The sequence below is a fragment of the Gymnodraco acuticeps genome, unplaced genomic scaffold, assembly GCF_902827175.1.
Source record: "Gymnodraco acuticeps unplaced genomic scaffold, fGymAcu1.1, whole genome shotgun sequence".
Classification (NCBI taxonomy): Eukaryota; Metazoa; Chordata; class Actinopteri; order Perciformes; family Bathydraconidae; genus Gymnodraco; species Gymnodraco acuticeps.
The window spans coordinates 697,457-721,982 of NW_022990235.1; the positions used below are offsets into that span (position 1 = coordinate 697,457).

The 24,526-nt window shown below is 40.7% G+C and overlaps 2 protein-coding genes across 7 annotated transcripts; both read left to right on the forward strand.

The window, feature by feature from the left end:
• Positions 1-621: 621 nt before the first annotated feature.
• LOC117548207 (taste receptor type 1 member 3) lies at positions 622-4,690 on the forward strand. The gene is made up of 8 exons (XM_034219333.1): positions 622-837; positions 956-1,256; positions 1,556-1,912; positions 2,004-2,417; positions 2,523-2,726; positions 2,853-2,973; positions 3,379-3,749; positions 3,841-4,690. Exons 1-8 carry the CDS (start codon positions 635-637, stop codon positions 4,438-4,440), a joined length of 2,571 nt encoding a protein of 856 aa, XP_034075224.1. The 5' UTR covers positions 622-634; the 3' UTR covers positions 4,441-4,690.
• Positions 4,691-6,429: 1,739 nt separating this feature from the next.
• ccdc114 (coiled-coil domain containing 114) lies at positions 6,430-20,702 on the forward strand. Of its 6 annotated transcripts, none has more exons than XM_034219255.1 (16): positions 6,430-6,484; positions 6,856-6,898; positions 13,178-13,256; positions 13,374-13,473; positions 13,572-13,761; positions 14,784-14,909; positions 15,019-15,132; positions 15,219-15,286; positions 15,383-15,570; positions 17,434-17,568; positions 17,813-17,895; positions 18,089-18,257; positions 19,283-19,446; positions 19,542-19,645; positions 19,744-19,834; positions 19,927-20,702. In XM_034219255.1, exons 3-16 carry the CDS (start codon positions 13,190-13,192, stop codon positions 20,029-20,031), a joined length of 1,704 nt encoding a protein of 567 aa, XP_034075146.1. In that variant the 5' UTR covers positions 6,430-6,484; positions 6,856-6,898; positions 13,178-13,189; the 3' UTR covers positions 20,032-20,702. The 6 variants fall into 6 exon arrangements, with proteins under 6 accessions (XP_034075146.1, XP_034075149.1, XP_034075145.1 ...); XM_034219258.1 differs by having other exon boundaries at positions 13,377-13,473; XM_034219254.1 differs by lacking the exons at positions 6,430-6,484; positions 6,856-6,898 and adding an exon at positions 12,291-12,361.
• Positions 20,703-24,526: the final 3,824 nt, after the last annotated feature.

Here is a 24,526-nt window from a genome sequence, read left to right on the forward strand (position 1 = left end):
ATTGTATATATTGCTATTGTATATCAAGTGTTCCCATCAAGCAGGTTGGTACTTATTAGTGGTTTTCATAACGGCACACTGACAGGTTGTCATCATGTTGTATACCTTTTCATTAATGACATTATAAGCCACCCACAACAAGTAACATTTGCAAAGTGATCCAATGTGAGGTGTGCTGTAATAACAACTCAGGATGCAAAAGGTGGTTGGTGTGCTCCCCTCCTACTAGATGAGCTAAACCAAAGAGAGTCAAATAGCAAACCACATACAAATATCAGTCAAATACCCCGGAAAGGTGAACACCTTGCATGACATGCAATAAGCATAAACACATGGGGCAAAGTGAGTTTTCACATGCCGTGCTTTACAAAAGAGACAACCAAAATGCAAAAGAAATTAATGACTGTGTGTTACATTTTTATTTTATGTCCACTTGTCCACTGATGGAAATAAAGGTCAATATTGTAAGGACCATTTAAAATAATTAGCAGTTACTTGGTATTACAAGTAACTGTTACTTGGTGGCCAAGGTGGGGCGGGGCCAATTGTACCTATTTTGCTTTGGGTGTTTCAGGTGAGTTTGCATACAACAACTGATGATCAGTCTCTTTTCAGGCTCTGGCTTAACTGCATCATGACAGCACATTGGACCTTTCTGGTTTTGTGCTGTGCGATCAGACTGAGCTACAGTGAGGATCCACCCGAATGGTTTCAGAACATTTCAACCAGTCTCTTCAACTTGCCAGGGGACATCATGCTCGGAGGGCTCTTTCAGATTAACCTGCTCTCAAGCGACGTCAGCCAGAGGACGGAGCCTGAGAATATCAGCTGTGAAAAGTAAGACAATTCAATTTTAGGAAATTAGTAAACCAGTTATTTGTGATATTGCACCAATATGTATCATTAACTTGAATAATAAAGCTTATTTTAGTTTTTTCTGCCTGTGGTCCCACAGTTTAAATGAGGCTGGCCTGGGACTTGCTCTAGTAATGAAATATGCAGTGGACGAAATCAACGCAAACCAAATTCTTCTCCCAGGAATGAAGTTGGGTTATGAAATCTATGATACGTGCAGGGAATCTGCCGTCATCGTGAAACCCACCGTCTCATTCCTCACTGCAAAATTCAACAAAGCACTATCTGTGGAGTGTAATTACACGGACTATGAGACCCGCATCTCAGCGGTGATTGGTCCTATAAGCTCGGAAATGGTGTCGGTCATAGGAAAGCTTCTGGGATTCTTTCTGATGCCACAGGTTTGGTTACAAATATGTCTTGTCATTTGTCCACAGACATCAACGCCACAGGCCATATTTGCTGTTCTTCAAACAAGCAGTGTCACAGAAAAAACGATTATTTGTTCATTGGCAAATATCAATTGTTTCTCCTTTTATTTTTTTTGGAAGTGTAGTTTCCATCACTGTCCAGTTGCAATGCAAATTCTCCTGCAACATCAGTACATTTGCATTAGGCCTTATGCATCAACATTGGAGCATTGCTGGGTAACTTCAGTGTGGTACAAATAAGTGGTATAATATGACTTTTCTCCCTCCAGGTTAGTTTTGGTGCCACCAGTGACAAATTCAGTGACAAACTTCTCTACCCGTCATTCTTCCGCACCGTGCCCAGTGACAAATGGCAAGTGAAGGTCATGGCGCTTCTGCTGAAAGCGTTTGGGTGGAACTGGGTGGCGGTGGTGGGCAGCGACGAGGAGTATGGACAGCGAGGTGTGCAAGAATTCTCCAAAATAACAGAGAATATGTCGGTCTGCGTGGCCTATCAGGGGCTGATTCCAGTGTACACTGACCCTGGACCAGCAATCACTACCATCATCGACAACATCAATGCAACTAAGGTCGGAGTGGTCGTGGTGTTTGCTCTCGCAGAGCCAGCTGCTATCTTTTTTAAAGAGGTTGGTGAATCACTTTTGAAAAGTATTGCATGTTAGTGGTTGATAGTTTATATGTATTTCAGTACAAATGATCCATTCCAATTTACCCCAGGTCATCAGGAGAAATGTACGGGCTGTATGGATTGCAAGCACAAGTTGGTCCATCAAAAATCAACTGACTTCCCTGCCCAATATCCAAAAAATTGGCACTATCGTTGGATTCATTGACCAGACACAGACTCTGGATGAGCTCACTGCCTACACACAGGTGCTCTTAACCAAACTGAGTGATGAGAGGGCAAATATGTCACCTCCAGCACCAAAGTCTAAAGTCAACTCTAAAAATCCCTGCCCACAATGTTGGAATTTGTCACCTGCTAACATTAGCTTGGTGACTGAACCTGTAGTGCAGCGCACAGCTTTCAGTGTGTATGCTGCCATCTACTTTGTGGCTGAAGCACTGCACAACCTGCTGGGATGCAATTCAACTGGCTGCTTGAAGGAAACCAAAGTCTATCCCTGGAAGGTGATTTATTTTGAGTGGTTTGTAAAATAGACACATTTTTAAGTTTAAAAAAAAGGTAAACATTAACATTAAAATTAATTGAGGAACAACATCTTTCTTTTGCAGCTGTTGGAGGTTTTAAGGAATACATCTATAGACATAAATGGCACACATTTACAGTTTGACATGAACGGCAACCCAAACCGAGGGTACGATATTATTGAGTGGGTTTGGAATGATTCGAATTTAGACTTGGTAGTTGTTGGAAGCTGGAAAGAAAAACTGTTCATCAACAAAACCCTCTTGAAATGGCACACTCCAAACTCTGAGGTAATACAACACATGTTTTAAATGTATGTACATTCGGGAATGTGCATACTTTTAATTTGTGGTTGAATCCAAGACGATAATAAACTGGTTCTGGTTTCTGTAACTATAATGCAACAACTTTTACAGGTTCCTCAATCCAAATGCTCAGCAGAATGTGGGCAAGGCCAGGTCCGCAGAGTCAAAGGCTTCCACTCCTGCTGTTTTGATTGTATTGACTGCTTGGCAGGCACTTACCAGGAAAATGAGGGTAATGTGTTACCTGTCAAATACCTGATCCTTGTATGAAGGAATAGGAAATAATTATTTGGATTAGCGTTATTGGCTTCGCTGAGAGCTAGAGCTTTTTATTTTAGCTCAGCATGACTGCAAACATGAAAAAAGAGATTGGCTTATGCGAACGTAAAAAAATGCCTAAGAAGCTAATTTACATTTTCACACATACAGATTTTATTACCTTGGTGTAGACCAGGTTAAAGGTTATCCCCTGTCTCCCCTGTTCACTGCTAAGCTTACCCAGTCAGCTGCTTAGTGTTATTTCTTTAATGATGACGAAATCAAAACACACATCAGAGACCATAAGGGTTTTATTTAATTTTTTGATGGAATTCTAATTAATCAAACCAATGTTCTTGTTGTGCTTTCTGACTTATAGAGGACACCCAGTGCGCTAAGTGCCCTGATCGTCAATGGTCTTTAAACAACAGCACTTCCTGCATTGATCCCAGTTTTGAATTTTTGTCCTGGAATACACCTGAGGCTCTGCAGTTGACGCTGGCTGGTGTGCTGCTCCTCATTTGTCAGGTGTCAGTTGGCGTGGTTTTCCTGAAACACCGGGGATCCTTTATAGTAGCTGCCTCAGGGGGAACCCTGAGTTTTGTAGCTCTGATAAGCCTGATGGGAGCTTGCCTCAGTCTGGTGCTCTTCCTGGGGCAGCCGGGGGACATGGTGTGTCGTCTTCAGCTGCCCCTCACCTCCATTTTCAAGACAGTGGCCATCTCCATTATCACTTTCATCTCATTACAGGTGGGTAATAACGTGTGACGTACTTTACTTTCCTGTAGAACAAATAAATAGCACACTTGTAATGATGCTGCAAACCCTTCTTTTTGAACAGATACTCTACGTGACAGAGTTCCCAAAGATGGCCGCCTCTCACCTGCATATACTAAGAGGCCCTGGAATCTGGCTGTTTGTGCTTGTCTGCTTTGCTGTGCAGGGGGCTCTCTGTGGCTATTTTTTGGTGGAAGGGAGCACACTGTCTGAATATGTGGCAAAGCAGAAAATAGACTTTGTGAGATCGTTTCTGACATGTCCAATGTCCCCCTTGATTGGATTTGCCCTAATACAGGGTTTCAACGGTGCAATGGCTCTTATATCATTCATGTCTACCTTCATGGCAGCAAAGCCTCTTCATCAGTACAACCTTGCCAGGGACATCACCTTTGCCTCCCTAATCTACTGTGTGATTTGGGTGACCTTTATTCCAATCTATATAGGGTTGAATCACAAGGACAGATCTATTGTCCATGTTTCTTTCAACCTGGCAAGCAACTTCGGGTTAGTGGCAGGTTACTACTTTCCAAAATGCTACTTGCTGTTAAGAAAACCTGAGCTCAATACAGCAGAGCACTTCTGTACCTTCCTTGAGGGCGTCCCGCTAACTCAAGCTCAGGAGGAACCACAGCAAGAGCCGGGAAATAAACTGAAGTTGTAATTACAAAATCTCAAAGACATGTAACACATATACTCAAATGTACACTTATTTGCTTTATATGTTAAAGAAGGAGTGAGTAACATATAATAGGGTGATTTGGGCTTAGATATAGGCTATGAAGCATGATGTACACTAGGCTATAATAATAACGTGATATGAATATTTACCCAAGAAACACATAACAAAGATATATTGTTCAAATATAAAGTTTAGAAATAGTAAATTTTTCAACTGAAGTGTGCATTTTGTATTCCTGCAATATACGATTTTAAATGTGTATGTACAAACCTTTAAGCAAAATACTGTATAATAACAAAGGTTGCAGTAGTTTTTATTGATAAGTCTAACAAAGTGTCAATTATAAAGATGTTTCCTACTTGTCCAGTGTAGTAGTACAATGCAACAGGAAACAATGGCACAATGTTGATATAAAATATAAGGGAAGCAATAAAAATGTGTTTAAAAAAAGGTGTGTCTTGTTTTTCCAAGATTTCCAAGAAAGAAATGCAGATTTTCCCATTAATATTCATAAAAATGGAAGGTGTATTGTTGTCCTACTGATTGACTGTATTTATAAACTACTACGTCGATTTGGTGTTACTGGGTCCCATGACAAGGAAGCTATTGAAAAAAAAAGCTAAAATCATTATTCATTCAAATATGTTTGATAAATCCACTCATGACACATTAGTCAGCCTCAGATTCATCATAATGTTATAGTAGTAGGCAGTGGCGGTTCTACGGGGTGGCAAGTGGTGGCAGCTGCCATCTCAGAAAAAGGCCTTGCCACCCCAGCTGCCACCCCATTTGGCAGCTTTGTTTTGAAAGGAAAGTTGTGGCTCATCGGACATTTATGAGAGAAAATCTCTAATGGCCGAGTGCAAGTGAATGCAGCACAAGACGTGAGCCTTGTAACCCCTCCCCCCCCCTGGCGCAAGCTTGGAAATATGATTGGCGGCGATTTCATTTGAACGGGGGACAGTTCAAAACAAGAAGCATTTCGGATCTAAGTAGACGGAAGGAATGAGACGACGCTGAAGTTGGCTTCCGATTCAGAGCATCCGATTCGGCAGTTAAGGGGAAAGTTAAGGGACATTTAATTTACAGCGCTGAGCGAACAATCCTCTGTGTTTGAACCTCTTAAATCGCTGCATAGCCGATTATTTGGACTGGATTATCCCAGAGAGTCTAAAGATTCTTTATAACCCAGTTTGAGATTTGTGAAACCTTTATTCTATTTGTGAAAATTAAAAAAAGGGAGATTTCAGTGCTTTTTTCACATGTAGACCACATTAGACCAGGTCCTGATCTAAAACCACTAGACCTACACTCATCAAATCTGGACTGGATTATCCCAGAGAGTCTAAAGATTCTTTATAACCCAGTTTGAGATTTGTGAAACCTTTATTCTATTTGTGAAAATACAAACAAGGGAGATTTCAGTGCTTTTTTTACATGTAGACCACATTAGACCAGGTCCTGATCTAAAACCACTAGACCTACACTCATCAAATCTGGACTGGATTATCCCAGAGAGTCTAAAGATTCTTTATAACCAAGTTTGAGATTTGTGAAACCTTTATTCTATTTGTGAAAATACAAACAAGGGAGATTTCAGTGCTTTTTTCATATCCTGACCACATTAGACCAGGTCCTGATCTAAAACCACTAGACCTAGACTCATCAAATCTGGACTGGATTATCCCAGAGGGTCTAAAGATTCTTTATAACACAGTTTGAGATTTGTGAAACCTTTATTCTATTTGTGAAAATACGAAAAGGGAGATTTCAGTGCTTTTTTCACATGTAGACCACATTAGACCAGGTCCTGATCTGAAACCACTATACCTAGACTCATCAAATCTGGACTGAATTATCCTAGAGGGTCTAAAGATTCTTTATAACACAGTTTCAGATTTGTGAAACCTTTATTCTATTTGTGAAAATACAAACAAGGGAGATTTCAGTGCTTTTTTTTTTACATGTAGACCACATTAGACCAGGTCCTGATCTGAAACCACTAGACCTAGACTCATCAAATCGGGTAAGTATGGACAGCTAATTAAGGAAGAATAAAGTCTTTACTTATCAAATGTATTATAATTTTTTGTTGCAAATAAAAATTCAACAGATAAGTAGGTATACTTATATAAACTTAATTTATTTACAGTTGCAGGCAAAACATTTCAACAGGAAATTAAATATAGTCTATAACTAGCATTGTTCAAGTTTACTTTAAGCAACAAGCTTTGCCTAATTACAGTATGTCATCTTGAGTACTAGGATTGCTTGGAATGTGAAAAACATTACAAGATTAGAAAATAACACTTTGGTAACAATGGTATGAGAAAGTTGGTTCATTGTAATCCTGTCTTCTCTCTCAGAAAAATAATTGCTATTCATATTTTACTTTAGGACAAAGCAACAGAAGCTGTTCAAAGTGGATGAAAGACTGAAGGTTAGCCTTTTTCTTTATCTCATGAACCTGAATTCCTTTAACATCTCTTTCATTTTTTTGTTTGCTATGAAACAGTATTTAAGATACGAAAACTTTGTAGATAAAGAATTATCACCTAAATGAGGAGCATACACTTATTTTTATTTATGTATTCATTTGTTTAACAGGGACAGTGCACATTAATTAACATTCCTGTAAATGTGCCAGAGTTAGCCAAGAGGCTATTTTTCATCTGTTGTCCCTGGACAGATGTTATAAGTGAACCTAAAACAAATGTCATTTAAACAAGTAAATACAATCAAATTAAAACATGCAACATACATTACTGGAATACTTAAATAAATAAAAAGACAGAACAATAAAACAAAACAAAGAACATGTTGTGACGACCCCTCCCCCCTTCTGCCTGTCTGTGCTCCCTGCCTTGCTGTCCTCTGGCAGGTACTGGGAGTGTCGTCCTGTTTGTGCCCGCCCATCTAGAGGCGGAGCCTCAAGAAGTCATAAAGGCTTGCCCAGCTGGGAGGTTCAATTTCTGATCCTGATCCTGGCCTGCTGCAGCAACATTACAAATATTCACCTCAATTCAACCTGGAACCTCTCTCATTCAATAATACAATAAAATGGTGTGTGTTGTTGTGTGTGTGTGTGTGTGGTGTGTGTGTGTGTGTAGTGTGTGTGTGTGTTGTGTGTGTGTGTGTGTGTGTGTGTGTGTGTGTGTGTGTGTGTGTGTGTGTGTGTGTGTGTGTGTGTGTGTGTGTGTGTGTGTGTGTGGTGTGTGTGTGTGTGTGTGTGTGGTGTGTGTGTGTGTTGTGTGTGTGTGTGTGTGTGTGTGTGTGTGTGTGTGTGTGTGTGTGGTGTGTGTGTGTGTGTGTGTGTGTGTGTGTGCATATGCTCGAACGAGAGCTGCCTGGACGCTGCAATCATGTTGCGCGCACTATCCGTGCTGAGTGTGCTGACTGTTCGTACAATGTCCCACTGTCTGGCTTCCTGCATAAAGTCAAGTGCTCGGCGCAGTTGTGGCGAAATGTCGCTCCTCTGTTTTCATTTAAACAGCTCCTTATATCCGTTAGCGCAGCTAGCTAGCACCAGATGCTAACAACAACAATGCACGTAAGGTCTCTCTCTCGCTCGCTCGGGCCACACATACACACACCCTCCCGGTCCTCCCAATGGCCAGTCGGTGCCTGCCGGTGAGCGTGGAAGTGTGGTCTGCCACAAGCAGGCAGCAGGAGCGGGGCTGTCAGCATCAGCTTGTAGATGGTATTTTAAACTCGATGCGCTCTGAAACTACGGGGCGGCCGAGGAAAAAAAATACACATGCGTTAATCGCGTTAAAATAATTAGTGGCGTTAATTTTTGTTTGCGTTAACGCGTTATTAACGCGTTAACTTGACAGCCCTAATTTTCACAAATAGAATAAAGGTTTCACAAATCTCAAACTGGGTTATAAAGAATCTTTAGACTCTCTGGGATAATCCAGTCCAAATAAATCGGCTATGCAGCGATTTAAGAGGTTCAAACACGGAGGATTGTTCGCTCAGCGCTGTAAATTAAATGTCCCTTAACTTTCCCCTTAACTGCCGAATCGGATGCTCTGAATCGGAAGCCAACTTCAGCGTCGTAGGAATGAGGTATTTGTGGTCAGGTGGCTGGGGTAGGCTACAGCCATACCAAGAAATGGCTTAGCCCCACCTTAGCCCCATCATGAAAAATGATGTTAAAGTAAGCTAAATAAAGTCCGCCAACTTGCGCCGAGTAAATTGCACAGTTAGTAAGATTGATTTCAGTAGCCACTTGTCTGGAAATACCGAAGACCAGAAACGGTTTTGAAAACTTTTGTCACGTAGTGATCGTCTTCCCAATAGAACATCTTTGATAATGTCTTATGGCCAATCAGAATCACGATAACGGCGTGGTGTTGTTGCAGGAAGTCCCGATGGAGAATACTTCTGCTGTAGTACATCTCTATATACATCGATTATTTCACACACACATACGGGTTTTGGGCCGAGGGCGACACCGTACTTCCGGTATCCACCATTTCACACGAGGTGCAAGCAGAATATCATAGTCTATTGCCTTAATCAATATCTAGTCAACTCTAAAATACCACATATATGCATTGGCATGATAATATTATTGTGACAAGTGGGGTATTCACCTGGTGTTTCTAGAAGATAGACGTAGATGCTGCCAAAATCGACCGAAGGCCACTTTCGAGAGTCGTTTTTCCATACATCTGCAGGCAGTCTTTAAGGGCAATCGGACAACCCACACAGCTCTAGTTTACGCTGGTAACGACCTAGAGCACACCCCTCAAGTCCAGAGATGTAATCCGAAGACATGCAGCGATTTCTTCGGTCGTTAATTCAGAAAAAAAAACTAGTGCGCTCTGCCTGGCAACATTACCTAGCTGTTTATATTAGCACCTCCAGGATATTAGCACCTCCAGGAAAATGGCGTATTTCTATATAGATATATGGCGCGCGTTGCATTGTGGGTAGCTCGTGACGTCACTGTGTGTGAAAGAATACAACATTACGTGTTGATAGAAATCAACACGTAATGAAATAAGACCCCACGGTTTGATGATTGATAGGTGTGTGGGCTGTCTTTCATTTTGACACACAGAACAATGGGGGCTATCCACAATGTAAAGTAATTTACACAGCCTCTTGTGACGAAGGTAACTTCGTCACTATGGACTGATGGCTTCAGGCTGATGATTGTGTGCACCTGGTGTCCTGTGTTGTCTCCTCCCCCCTCACCTGTGTCTTGTTGTGCTGATTAGAGTGGGTGTATTTAGGGTCTGTTGCCCTGTCTGTTTGGGAGGCTGGTAGGGTGTGTGAGATCCTTGAGGCTGGTGGCTGTGTGCACAGGAACAGCAAGATTGAGGCTGTGTCCTGTGCTCAAGATTTTAATAAATGCCCACGTCGGGTTATATTTTTGGATGTTCTGCCTCTGCCTCCTTGCTTGGTCTGGGCCGCTCAACGGTCAGCTTCACAATTGGTGTCAGAAGTGGGATTTGACCAAGTAAGGAGGTGAAAATTACGAGAGGAAAGAAGAGGGACCAAAGAGAGGAACCGCGGCTGGGGGTGGCTATGCCTGGAACGGACCAGGGGGCCACGGCTGTTGAGGCAGCAGGAGACAAGAGACAAGCAGCAGGAGACGAGAGACAAGCAGGAGGAGCAGCGTTTGCAGGCCGAGGAGGCGGCGTTGAAACCGGGTGGCTGACTGGTTGTCCCGAAGCCGAGACTGTAAAGACACTGTGCTTCCTGGGGAGAGGGGGAAGGAAATGTGACGAAGGTAACTTCGTCACTATGGACTGACGGCTTCAGGCTGATGATTGTGTGCACCTGGTGTCCTGTGTTGTCTCCTCCCCCCTCACCTGTGTCTTGTTGTGCTGATTAGAGTGGGTGTATTTAGGGTCTGTTGCCCTGTCTGTTTGGGAGGCTGGTAGGGTGTGTGAGATCCTTGAGGCTGGTGGCTGTGTGCACAGGAACAGCAAGATTGAGGCTGTGTCCTGTGCTCAAGATTTTAATAAATGCCCACGTCGGGTTATATTTTTGGACGTTCTGCCTCTGCCTCCTTGCTTGGTCTGGGCCGCTCAACGGTCAGCTTCACACTCTTCCTCTTCTCTCTGTGAGGAGCAGCAGGTTCAGCTTTTAGAACAAAGTAACAAAAAACTAAAATGGCATTAATTTTTTTTTTTTTTTAAATATGTCGTGTAGTAATAGATGTATTTATTTTTCTTCTCAAGAGAGTACCAGAATGTGTATTTTATGTTAGTATTTCAAAAAATCTCCTGGGGGAGAATCCCCCCAGACCCCCCTGCAGGGGTTGGGTTTTCAGCATGTCAACTCTTTCACCTGTGGGGAAATTGCAGGATTGGCTCCAGGTCGCCCTTTTTATTTACTACAAGACAAATGTGCCTTTTTATTTCATACAGTTCAATTTGGATTGAGACAGGGAAATAATCTAAACCTCACGCGTGGCGTTTCACTGTCAAGGGGAGCGTGCATGTAATTACATTGCAAATACTGACTTGAGCCCCACCACTGTATGGGTTAGCCCTACCATAGATTACCCAACACAAATATTCTGGCCCCGCCACTGTTTGCGGTCTACAATGACAGAGAAGAGCCTGTCAAGTTTGGCTGTACTCAGCATTGAATCAAAACGCACCATAGCTTTAAATCGTTTGTGAGGCGTTTTTCTGAACAAGATGGTAATCGCCACATTCAGCTGTTATAGGCATGCCAACTTGATGCTCTGCTCACGGATGAGTCGATGAGCATAACAAACTGTTAAAATGATGACCTTACGTGTGTATAATATTTTTCTTCTTTGTGGGGGTCTGCCCCCAAAAACTGTTTCAAGTCCTGAGAAAGTCAAATAAGACGGTGTGTAAAACTTCACTGCCCAGCCAAAAAAAAGTAACAACTTTGATGTAACTAGGCCAGTAGGTAAGGACTTTCCACTGGATAATAACTGCAGCGATGTAATGTATATGCTTTAGCTGAATACACGTTTTTTAACCCTAATTGATGCAGTTAGTCACTTCTTTAATATTTGTTCTTTCTGATGTAAAGTCAAGGTTGTAACTGTTTGCAATGAAGTCGTGGGGCGCTGAACTGTTCTTTTGATTCTTTTGATATATGATAGTAATTACTTGTCTTTCAAATTTGAAGCATCTTGAGGAACATTCATCATTAACTCCTCCAAAAAATATAGTTTATTTAATAATAACACTGAATATGTGAATCATAACAGTGATTGACAGCTGATAGGAATGATATGATTGTTAATATTATCATATTCATACAGACAAACATCGATGAGACATTTAATGAATGTACTTATTGCAGCAGTGCATATGTGGTACCCCTGCTGGTCTAAGAGTGAGACAAACTCATTCCGTTATTGTTCAGTTAAAATGCATTAAATTATGTCTGCCACCTTATGTATTTATATGTAAGGCTTTACTGATGTGCCACAATAATGTCACCTATGTTATTGAGTTAAAATATCAATATTGTGGCTTTCCAAGTTAACATTGTTGATATGACTGCGATTAAATCAGCATATACTTCTGCCAGGGGATGCCACCCCTGAAATTCTCCTGTCACCCTCTTGCCACCTCATGAATATTTGTCTAGATCCGCCCCTGGTAATAGGCCATTTTCAATTATATGGCACAGAGGTATTGAGCATTAGTTTTGTGTCCCTCAAACGGTAATTTATTGTTGGTCTCTAAGTAAAACCAATGTGGTTAAGATGGTCATTTCACTTTCCAAACTACTGAATTTTAAAAGGTGTTGAGAAGAGACTTGTTCTCCAGCACTCAACCTGGTTGTAACCTCAGGGACTGCTGCTCCCAGGGCACCTAGCAACAGTTGCTAACAACTCAGGCTGCTGTGAGCCTGTTTTGTGTCCTGGGATGTGACACTCTTACTTTAACTGGTAAGATTCCATTTAATTTTTCCAGCAGAACGTTTTTGTATGCTTTTCATATATCAGTTTACTTTAAGCTAGCTAAATATATAAAGTCTTGCAGCTTTGTTGTTGTTTAGTGTAGCTATCGGATCCCTATGTTCAAGGGCTATTTTCAAAGCAAGAAGAACCAAGGGGGGTGGATGTCTGAAATGCAGTTTCAATGGTTCTGTTGAGCCACTGTGGGAGACAAAAAATGTCAACAGTCAAGACATCTGCATTGCAAAATTGGCATTTGAGGTTCTGTGATTTCAACAAATTAATCCAGGGAAACATAGATTGAACATTTGATTACACACATTGTGGAGGAATAGACCATTTGTTTCCTTGTGATATGAACTGGATGAGCTCAGAAACATTAAAGCCATAAATATCTATTGTTCAATGTTATTGTTTGATGATGCAATACAATCAAAATATGTATCAACCAAGTACCAAAACAACATATTTCAAATGTATGTTACATGTAGATAATAAAGACAAAAAGACAAATAAATAATTGTAGACATTTCTCACATAAACTACCTACTTAAAGTCAATGTGACAGACAAACTTGATTTGATTTTTACCTACTATTAAGACTTACTCTAGAGATTTATTATGCAAACAATATCAATCAAATGCTGCTTCCAGGCAATCCAGAAAACATTTCAAACGTATTTATTTAAACTCATATTTGAGGCGCTATATGAGACTAAGATTGATCAAAGTTAATGATCAGATGACAATGACAGTTCCAGTTTGCTGTAAATAGCATCAATTCACTTTTTATTTGTATCCAAAAAGCCCAGTGTAACCATGCCTCGAGGAAGATTGGCAACAAGTGCCCGCTCAGATGGCAGTGATGTGGATATTGATGGTACAGGTAATGTTGGTTATATCGCTGTCATTTACTAGTAGATGCTTATACTCTCCAAGTAATGTTAGTATGTCAGTATGGTTGACACAGTTGTAACAAGCATGATTTAATTTTTCTTTAAAGCAGAATCAGAGATAGCCAAACTACAGAGACAGTTCAGGATAATGGAAGGAGATCGGCAGGCCTACACCATTCAGGCCCGGGAGCAGATCCGCAAACAACAGTGAATAAGCACGACACATACATCACATTGTTAACAGTGAATGTCTGGTGTTTTTTCTTATATTTGTCTGATTGCTTGTTAATGTGATGTGGATGAAGGCAGGAGATGGAGAACCTGCTGAAGGAGCAGGAGGAGCTGAATCGAAACCTTGGTGCTTGTAAGAGCTTGTCCCGCCAACAGCAGGACAGCGAGGACACCCAGAGTATTCGTGCTCTGCTGGAGCAGAGAGACATGCTAGAGGAGGAGCTGTTGAAAGAGAAGCAGTGTCAAAAAGAAGTAGAGAAAGAGGTGAATTAGGTGTAAGTCATATGATATTTTACATTTAAAGTTTGCTGTTATTTTTAGTCAAAGGTCACCTACTGTATTATGCAAAATCCACTTTTTCATATATTTTATACATAAACATGTGTCCCCTCTGTGTAAAGACATTCTGAAAGTTTCAGGAAAAAAGATTCGGTCACTTTTGTCCTGATCCATTTATATAAAAACCTGTCTGAAAATGAGCTGATCAGATTTTGCCCATTTTATGATGTCATAACGATTTTTTGGCTTGTGTAACCATTAGCCAATAACCAACCAAGGTAACACCCGCCCCACCTTATCACCTGAATCTCCTCCTAGAGCACCAATAGGCGCTTTCACACCAAGTACTTTGCCGTAGTTCATGAGAACTTAGTTCATCAGAACTCTTTAGTTCTGAGCAGATCAGATCGCAGATCACGTTCACACCGGAATAAGTCCCTGATATGAGGGAGGATTAGGCAAATGAAGCCGCTGACGGCTAATGCTAATGCGAGCAAATAAAATGGCGGCTTCACAAAACTTTTTGGGAGTTTTACGGGGCGTGGTTTGCAATCCGCCCAGCCAATCAGAAATGGGAACCTTTTTCTCACATGAAAGTACCTGCTTTCTAGCAGGGACTGAAAAGGGGGTGGAAAGGTTCTCATGAACTAAGTTCTAGTTCCGGATTTTTTTGGTGTGAACGCAAATTATCGGAACTATACTGGGAAGAGTACTCCGGTGTGAAAGTGCCTATTGTGTTCTTTTTAACCAAATATCTCTCAGAGGGCCGTGGGGAGTGGAACCTTATTTGCATCTAAAGTAACAGACAGAGAATCAGCACTTTTGAAACAGGGCTGAAACAGAGGGGATTATGGGATGCTACAATGCATGATCTGTTTGGTATTTTGAGCCAAACACTTCAGAGATGTTTTGTATATAACTGAGAGCTATAATATATTGATAAAAAACAGTATAATAGGGGACCTTTAACAAACACAGTTTATATCGTGCATCTGTAATGTGGGCAGGTTGCAAACATGGAGTTAAAGCTGGCAGAGCTGAGAAAAAGTGATGTCAGTGGTGGTGATACACAAAAGTCTGAGCTACGGCGGACTCAGAAGGCCATACGCACTTTGGAATACAAACTGGACAGAGTGAGTAAAGAAAAATCATTAAATCCAAATACCTAGAAAACAGATAGATTCCTGCATAGTATAATTTAAAAGTTATGTTGTTTTTACCCATGTTCTACGTCCTGTCCAGTCTTTGACTCGCTTCAATGAGCAGCTGACCAAAAACTGCCACCTGAGAGAGGAGCTGCAGACTCTTCATATTGAGCGCATTCGTTTCCAGCAACTACACAACAGGCTGGACAAGGTGAGAGGTCACATAACACATGATCCATAAACAAGTTTTCTTACCGTTTTTAAACACGTCTCTGCACTGATTCTTGTGTATTGTAGGAACTTTACGATGTCCGCAAGAAGATAGGGGAAACTGTCAACCTGTCCACTGCTGCCTACGATGCAAGGTCAGATTTGAGACAGTTGATTGTGCATAAATCAGCAAAATATCACGTCATGATCTTGGTGGTTGAATGTCTCATTTGGAATCCTTTCCACTTTAGGGTAGAGGCTCAGTCCAAGATGACCATGATGAGGGAGAAGGCAGTGAAGGACCTGGCCCAGTACAACGCTGAGATGAAGGAACTGGAGAGGGTCATTGCACATGAGTGCATCCTGAAAGAGTTCATGTCCACCAAGTGCAGTGAGAGGAGCGGGCAGGACGAGGGCCATGAGCTGGGACACAGACAACGTGAGAAACAGACACTGTTTATGACAAAGATTTATAATTATGATAATGGGAAAGTGTAAATGATAATAAATGCTGGTGGAAGTGATACAATTATGTTTACTCAGTAGAGAATATCACCAATTATCATCTTCTGCCTGGTAGTGTTATGGCGCGTTTCCACTGCAGCGGGTAGCTCGCTTTAAGCGTGCCGAGCCGTGCGGGGCCCGTTTTTGGTTGCGTTTCCACTTGGCCTAGTTTGGCCCGGGGCTACTTATGGCGCGTTTCCACTGCAGCGGGTAGCTCGCTTTAAGCGTGACGAGCCGTGCGGGGCCCGTTGCGTTTCCACTTGGCCTAGTTTTGGCCCGGGGCTACTTTTTCACCTTTTTTCTGGCCCGACTAAATCGTCGTTGTAGGGCCAGGAACAACCAGGCTGAGTCGGGCTGAGTATGCTAAACTAGAGAGAGAATCGCTGGCAAGGGGGCTACAACTACAACAAGATGAACATATTTGACCGTGATTTAATTGTGATACACTTTTCAAAATGATGCCGAAGTAACAACATACTGATACCGGTTAGTAAAAACCATGAATTAATGCTTTGACAAGTCTGCAGACAGACGGCAGGCGAAAAACCCTTTTAAAATGCGTGTTTTCTAAATGGAGCTTGGCTAAGCTAATGTTATATATGCTCCGACCGTCCACACTCACAACAACGGCCTATACAGACATAAATAAACCAGCGACTGTATTCGCCATGACACAGGCAGTCTGTGGTTTGTACTTGTTTAACTGTTGTCTAGTTTCTGAACAGATATGAAGAGCTGTGAGCTCTGAGTGCTAAGAGCTAACGGCTGTGTTGTTTTTCTGGGGCTCTCATTGAAGATGACGTCACGGCTCCGCCTACACTGCGTTACTATAGTAACTGCCCCAGTTCCTAAACTGTAATGGAAGCGCAGCATTAAAGTGAGCCGGGCCTAATAAGGCCTAACCAAACTGAGCGAGGCCGAGCGAGGCCTGCAGTGGAAACGCGCCATTAATGTCTTAGTCCTTGTACTGGCTCTATAGCATTACTTAATTTCCGTTTATTCTCACAAAAACTTGGTTTGATACCTAATATTTGTCCTCATGTCTATCAGTAACATTGATTATATGTTTTGATGGTTATATGATTATTTTTCAGTGAGAAAATATATAAACAAAACTCCTTTAGAGTACCACAACTGCCCTATAATGCAACATAATTGACACACTAGCAAACAATTATTTAGGATTTTACTGTCGAAGCAATTAGATGGATGCCAGAGTTAGTGTTGTATTACAACAGAAAAAGATTATAAAAATATTTGAGAGAAAACTTCCTGTTGGCTTGGAAACCAACATGTCGTGAAACAGTACACAACGTAATAGAAACAAAATGATCCTTTTCACAGTGATTGTGAACTTTCAGCCATTGGCAGTAATGATACGAATAGAAAATCTACAAAAAATAATACGATACAAGACTTTGATGAACAGATACATAAATAAGTACAGTAGTACAGTAGTAGTAGTAGTACAGTAGTAATAGAAGATAATAATGAAAGGTTTAATTTAGGATTTCAAGCTTCATTCATTACTGTGACAGTAAACTTGATTATACGTTCTCATCTAACAAAATATTCTTTTTTGATCCGTATATTTTTACATTAAAAACATTTGAAAAAATAATCTTCTTTTTTTTCCTTTGACCGACGTCATCATAGAATATGACAACAGATATTGAAAGCTTTTTTTTGGAACCCTTATTAAAAGATTCAGACATATAGAACCGCCTAATAATAATGATAGTATTGTTGACAGTGGTGTTTACCCACGAAATTGTGCTAATGCTGATGTTTGTCCCAGTGTCAGAGCTGAAGGAGCAGAGAAGGGTGGACTCAGGGGAAGAGTCGCTGGATGCTTTAGATGAGGTGTTCCAGAGAATAGAGACAGTGACGGGGGAGGACAACCTGGACATGCTGGTTACCAGGTTCATCCAGGGTAAGTCTGACCAACACAACCTGAATACTTCACTCTGATGTATACACAAACACAGCAGTGGGCCCTGAAACCAATCATTATTACTCAAAAACCTATTGCTTATCTAGACAATAAAACCATAATGATCATATTTGAATTACATTACATTACAGCTAAATAATTGCTCTGTCTGATAATTCTTCTAAAACAGTCTCAGTTTAGAAGTAAAAGTATCTAATTTTTTAATTGCTGTTTTGCTGTGTAGTTGAAGACCAGAACTTTGCACTCTTTAACTTTGTAAATGAGCAAAACAATGAGGCTGAGGCACTGAGGGATCGGATCAACCAGGTAGGTTGTCTCTATTTACTAATTTCTTACATGTTTACCTTAAAAACGGACTTCAAAGACAAGTTTTCTCAATTATTAAAATGTATACGTAAAGGGGAAATAGTAACCTGTAGTATTCAGTGTGGATACATTGTGTAGGTTTATATCATTACTGTATATTTAAATGTCTGTCTCTTACTGTGTGAATTTGCAGACACAAGAAGAGATAGAGAAGTTTGGAGTGGCAAGTTTGCAACAGGAGCAAGATCATCGCTCTCTGCTGAGAGACATTGATGAGCAACAAAAGGAAACAGAGTCTCAAGCTGAGGACTATGAGAACCAAGCCAGCATCATGAGCAAAATCCTGGAGCAGATAAAAACAGGTTTGGCAATCATTTATTTGACAGGTTTGTATGATTTCAGTTACTTTCAATAAATAGGTATGGTGCAGAATGTCAGCTGGATGCAAAAATGTGTCTGCAGGCAGGCAAACAGTTCAACGTATACGAAAAACCATGTCCAAATGTGATGTGTTTCTTTCATGGGTTTTATTTGTGCAGTCATTTTAAGCAAAACATATTTTCCCTAAATTCTGTATGACGTTATATAATTTTTCCAGGCAGGGTCCCAGATTTTGATGATAAAATCAGTGTCATTTGAATAAACTGAACTTTCTTTTAAAATGAGTCATCTGTTTACATTACTGTTTACACAGTTGTAAACATCAGTCTTTTTTCATGCTCACTCAGTAAAACAACATTTGGTTAAAGCATGCAATATCATTTTCATGGATCGGAAGCATCTGTATCTTTTTGTTCTTAAACCGCTTGTAATGGGCAAGGATTAAAAAAATCACTTTGATCCTCAGAAGTTTCAAATGTCATCGTATCTAAACATCCTATAACGAGGCTGTGTTGGGGGGAATATGGCAGTTACTGCTGCAGAGAGCAACTTCCTCTGTACAAAAGAGAACTTCAGAGTGGGGAACTTATTTTAAGAAAGATATTTTGACTAGCAGTGAAACAATTAACAAAGGGGATTTCTATATTTAGGTTTTAAAGGTCATACTCGTGCCATCGTACCTCTTTTAATCCCTTGCTGTAGGGATGATAATTACATTACATTACATTGCATTTAGCTGACGCTTTTGTCCAAAGCGACTTACAATAAGTACATTCGACCAGGAAGACACAACCTTGAAGAATAGATGTTATTGAACGGTGCTTTGTCAGTATTGAAACCAAAAGTATACTGTGCTTCATTGGAGTCTTAGAAAAATAGTGTAATAGAGTAACTGGAAATTATGAGTAAATTACAGACTCGTAAAATTCAGTTTTTTCTGAACTACACAAAATGCGGCATGTTAAGCTGGATATTTATCACACAACTGGTTTCTCCCATCTCCCAGGGGTGAACGGCATCTTCTCTGAAATGGAGTGCGATCGCTCAGTGATAGAGGATATGCTGGGCTCCTCTACAGGGATCAGTGAGAACAACATCATGTCTTACCTGGGCCTTGTGGAACAGAAGACTAACGAGCGGCTCACCATACAAGCATACCTCACTTCTAAAGTAACGTGTCAGCCTGGGGTTCTGTTCTACCTCTTCTTACATGTTGTTTTTCTACCCTGGAGTATAATGTGCCTCTGTATTTGTGTCTCTTAAAGGATCTGGAAAAGGACTACAATCCAAAAGACTTAGCCAAATTTCTTCTGGGTCAAAATCCTGAACTTCTTCAGCAGAGTGTTAGCATAAAACCTGCACTTAACAGGTCAGCCTTTGTGCTAATATTCATTGTGTTTATAATGAGTAATGAATTCAAACACTTTGAACATTCGGCTGATGATTGTCTGTGTTTGTTGGACTCAGTGTGGAGTATGATGCCGAAGAGTCTCCTGTAACTGATGAGGAAGAACGACCACTTTCACAGGGGGAACTACGTAGAAAAATAATAAAAGGGGTCAGTGTCAATTCTACACTTAAGTGATTATTTATTCTTTAGATTTAACTTTTTCAAAGGACCTCCTTCATTTGTCTTGATGTAACCCACAGGTCCTGCAGAAGGAGAGTTCGGCCCGCCAGGCAGCAACCAAAGCCTCAAAGATAAGTCAGCAGTTTGATGGCAGACGACGCTCGCTGGAAGACCCACTAATCTGACACAGTGAACTGATCAGTGTAGTTAATATTCACATTTAAAAAAATTAGATCCTTATAATCATTAAGGCCTGCTTTCATTGTTTAATGTAAGATAGATCAGTGGAGGCAATGACCGCTGATGGAACAAGCCTGATTGGCCATGTTGCAGCTTGCAGATGTAAACATTTAGAGCTTAATTATGTTATGTGTATGTCACCTTGTATGATGAATTATTGGCATGGCCTGTTCATGGCCTGTATCTTGTTGGGATTTGTTAAGTTGGTACTAATTAGGTTTGGAGCTATAAAGATGTCTCTTCAGATTCTGGTAACCAGCTGTCCTTTTGACGTGTGACTTGCCATCTGGCTTTCACTATACAATCTGGTCTCAGTAAAGCCCTCCTGCACTAGCAGCGCTTCATTACATGAAACTGCTGCGATGCTCAAACGAAAAGGTTGGGGGCAGCAGAACCTTTTGTAATTCTAATTGGCATGCTGAGACTGTTTCCAAAGGAGGCGAGAAGCTTCTAGTGCTTCATTGAACAGTGAACACACTTATTTTGAACACATTGGGTGGAATAATGATAATAATGATTGTTTCTCTCTCATTTATGTTTGGAGGATTCAAATCATGTATTCAGATTTTGATGATAAAATCAGTGTCATTTGAATAAACTGAACTTTCTTTTAAAATGAGTCATCTGTTTACATGCATCACAGTTGTAAACATCAGTCTTTTTTCATGCTCACTCAGTAAACAACATTTGGTTAAAGCATGCAATATCATTTTCATGGATCGGAAGCATCTGTATCTTTTTGTTCTTAAACAGCTTGTAATGGGCAAGGATTAAAAAAATCACTTTGATCCTCAGAAGTTTCAAAAGTCATCGTATCTAAACATCCTATAACGAGGCTGTGTTGGGGGGAATATGGCAGTTACTGCTGCAGAGAGCAACTTCCTCTGTACAAAAGAGAACTTCAGAGTGGGGAACTTATTTTAAGAAAGATATTTTGACTTGCAGTGAAACAATTAACAAAGGAGATTTCTATATTTAGGTTTTAAAGGTCATACTCGTGCCATCGTACCTCTTTTAATCCCTTGCTATAGGGATGATATAGATGTTATGAATAAAGTATTGGGTTTTTATTTACAGAAACAAATATGTTAACAATGGCCAACGGTTCTTTGTCAGTATTGAAACCAAAAGTATACTGTGTTTCATTGGAGTCTTAGAAAAAACTAAAAGAAGAGAAAGTGATTAGACAGAACAGAAGTATACCTGTATAAACAAGAAAGAGATATGAGTCATCATTATGTTAACTATCTAGCTTGAGTCGTGTAGTTTTAATTAGCTATTCTGTTAATGGTGTTTTTTCCTGGGGGGGTGAGACGTCAACAATTTTGGGAAGTAAGACTGCTACTCTGTAAACATTTATGACTGATCGACCGATGACTTGGTTTGCTCTGGATAATCCCCCTTGCAGTCTGAACTGTGTGGCTATGAAAACAGATTATCAGAGATAAAAGGGCGCTGTGGAAAAGCAGAGGGGCGGCGGTGGTGGGAGATGAGATGGAAGAGGCTGCCTCCTTTGAAATACTACTCTCACTTAGCCCCCTCCACTCCCAACAAATTCACTGTGCACACGGCTCTGCATTGCCATAGAAACCTTCCTTTTAATCACAACAGAAACCTCATTTCCTACTCCTGACAAAGAGTGCTCATGGCCTGTAGAGACCGCCTTCATCAGCCATTTCCAAGGCCCACCTCCTGCAGCAGCCTCATTTACCCTTCCCTCTCCATATAAGCACATTTTCAACATTTTCACTTCCTTTAGTTTTCTCTTCCATTTTTTTTATTGCACCATTGGCTTTGCACTGTAATCCCATGTCATTTAAGTCTTCATTTGTTTGTATACGCTGCAGGCTGTTGACATCTCTGCCTTTAATTCAACTCGTCCTTATTACAAAAAAGTAATAAGCCAAAACGTTCGCGCAGACACTTCCACACCCAACTGTACAAACAAAAACATGCATGTACAAGTAGCATTTCTCCACACTAACATGAGAACTGAGATTGTTTGTGGTCTGTTCCTCATCAAACTGTTACACCTTATCAACTGCAACTCCTTGTCCTGTTACTCACAGCAATCTTCCAGTTACCCTCTCATCAAACTAAAGCTCTAACTTACTTATTTTTTCTCAAGATCTTTTTGTCAACTATCACACTATAGGCAAAGTTTCTAGTTGAACACTCTCCACTTCCTGTCCCCAGTCTGGTTCTGCTTTGGGACTAAGTGTGGTAGCACATATTAAATGCATTGTTCCTTTTATCTCAGACAGGACTGTTATCTGGACGTAGAAAGTACCCTGTCCTCTGTATCCCGCTCTGTCCTTCTCTCTCTCTCTGTTTGTTTATTTGGGACCTTTGCCAGGTATTTCCCCAGCCAGTCTGCCTGCACCCACAAGGCTCCCTCCCCTAGACGCACGCCCCACCCCCCCCTCCCCTTCTCAACTCTCACACCCTCCCACCCTGCCATAAATGTTGCTTAGCAACATTAGAGCTGGTACATTTTCCAGCCAATCAAATTAATGAACACATTTTCAAACAGAGGTTGACGAAGGAAGAGCACTTTTTTAATGTTTTTTCCTTCATCCATTTCTTCTTCAATTATCGGTTGCAGGTGGCGTCTTTCTGCACATACACGCTTTAATGAGAGAAGTGAGCCTTTGATTATTTTCAGTGTCAGTTCATCCCCAGCATACTAGCAGTGCACCACTGGGTGGCAGCAGGATCAGTTTCTCTGTTTCAACACTGGCTGTAAGATTTTTCTTACTGCTGTTGCTAAGCAATCCGGACTCCCATACCTTACCTGTGAAACATTTGTGATTTTTCTAGATGTCCCTGACACCATTTTGTCTTTGTTTTCACCATTTTGAAATAGACTCTATTTGAAAAGAAAACACATTTTTGTTGCACTTCCAAAATATATCATTACAATTCAGATCACTGCAGAGACAAAGACTGTGCAGACAGAATGAATGAAATACCCACTACAGCTGACTACAGCTCATCAAGCAGGAGGCAGGAAATGTGCTCTTGAGTGATTAGGCCGACGGCTCTTCTCATCCACTTTACCAGCAGAGGAGAGATCCATTTACTCTCTGTGCTGATATGTTGTGCAGCTTCCTGTTTTCTCAGTGTACAAATCTATTTGATACGCGCCGTCTGCTGTGATGTTTCAGACATAATCCAGCTGATCAAGTCACATTAAGATGTTTCTTTATGTCTGATTAGTTTTTCTTTTTTTACACTCTCCAGGTCCCTGTGTCCCTCCCCCTCCTTGATCCCCCTGTGTGTGAGTCCCTCATCTGAGCTTTGGTTGCTGTGCAGATGGCTCTTTGTTGGTGCTTGACAATGGGTCTAAGGTCAGTGTGCTTCATGCCATCAACACACTCAAACTTCTTCACTCAAGCTGTCTGGTCGCTTTATATTTTTGTTTATCTAAAATTATTCTCCAGAAAACAACAGGGTTCACGGTTATATTGTGGTCTAAAATTAAGAGGAAGTTATAAAACCGCAGATGTAGCATAGAGGTAGCCAGGACCTCTCAGGCTGTAAACCGGTTACCAGTGTCATCATGTTTTCACTAATCTGCACTACATCTAGGTCCTTTCTTGTTAAAAATTGTATTTCCTAAACAGGCCTTTGTCAGTTGAAGACAAGCTTTGAAGCATTTCTGAACCAACCACACAACAGAATATCAGATCAGCCAGAGAAATAGAAATGCAAATCTACCATCTGTTCTATGATCCCAAACCAAACCTTGTTCATCATTCAAAAGCTAATGTAATACTAAAATACTAACACATAGCTTAACCCTTAATAGTAATTCACTGGAAGACTAAATACTATGTACATTCAAAATAGAAGACAATAAAACTGTTAGGAAAGCTCTCTCCAAAAGATAAGTGCAAATTACACATATAATAAAACATATCTTTTTAATGAATAATGCAGCTGTCATTCAGAAAACATAGAGATGTAACACTCCAATCTTTACCATCCTCAAGGATCACATGTATTTGCCAATATACATACAATTATAAACCATGCCAGAAACATGATGTTATGTTTAATCTTTGTTTGAATATGTTTTCTCATAGCAGGCCTTCAAAGTAGAGGGCAGTGAGGTCTTCAAGCCAGTTTACAGCAGGAAGGAGCAGGTAGACTAAAAGGCGGGAAACAAGGAGAAGGAGGAGGAGCAGCAAAAGGAATTACTGGAAATTTCCACTTCTCGGGAAGAGGGGTGGAGCTGTAAAATGTGAAGTAAATAAGGTAGTACTGCTGAGGAGCGCAAAGGGAAGACCTGCTACTCTATTTTTCTGGTTCTCGTGAAAAAGAGTGCAAGCAAGGCATGCGAGACCTATGCAAATCATTGTAATTTAAGGTGATAAAAACAAGATAAAACTTTAAAAATCCCTGATGCCATGATAATTTAGCACCAGCAATAAAAAG

Coding starts and splice junctions, on each gene's coding strand:
- LOC117548207 (XM_034219333.1), top strand. CDS start 635: ATGACAGCACATTGGACCTTTCTGGTTTTGTGCTGTGCGATCAGACTG. Junction 1,257..1,555: donor GATTCTTTCTGATGCCACAG/GTTTGGTTACAA, acceptor TTCTCCCTCCAG/GTTAGTTTTGGTGCCACCAG. Junction 2,727..2,852: donor GGCACACTCCAAACTCTGAG/GTAATACAACAC, acceptor CAACTTTTACAG/GTTCCTCAATCCAAATGCTC.
- ccdc114 (XM_034219255.1), top strand. CDS start 13,190: ATGCCTCGAGGAAGATTGGCAACAAGTGCCCGCTCAGATGGCAGTGAT. Junction 14,910..15,018: donor TGGAATACAAACTGGACAGA/GTGAGTAAAGAA, acceptor CGTCCTGTCCAG/TCTTTGACTCGCTTCAATGA. Junction 15,571..17,433: donor TGAGCTGGGACACAGACAAC/GTGAGAAACAGA, acceptor TGTTTGTCCCAG/TGTCAGAGCTGAAGGAGCAG.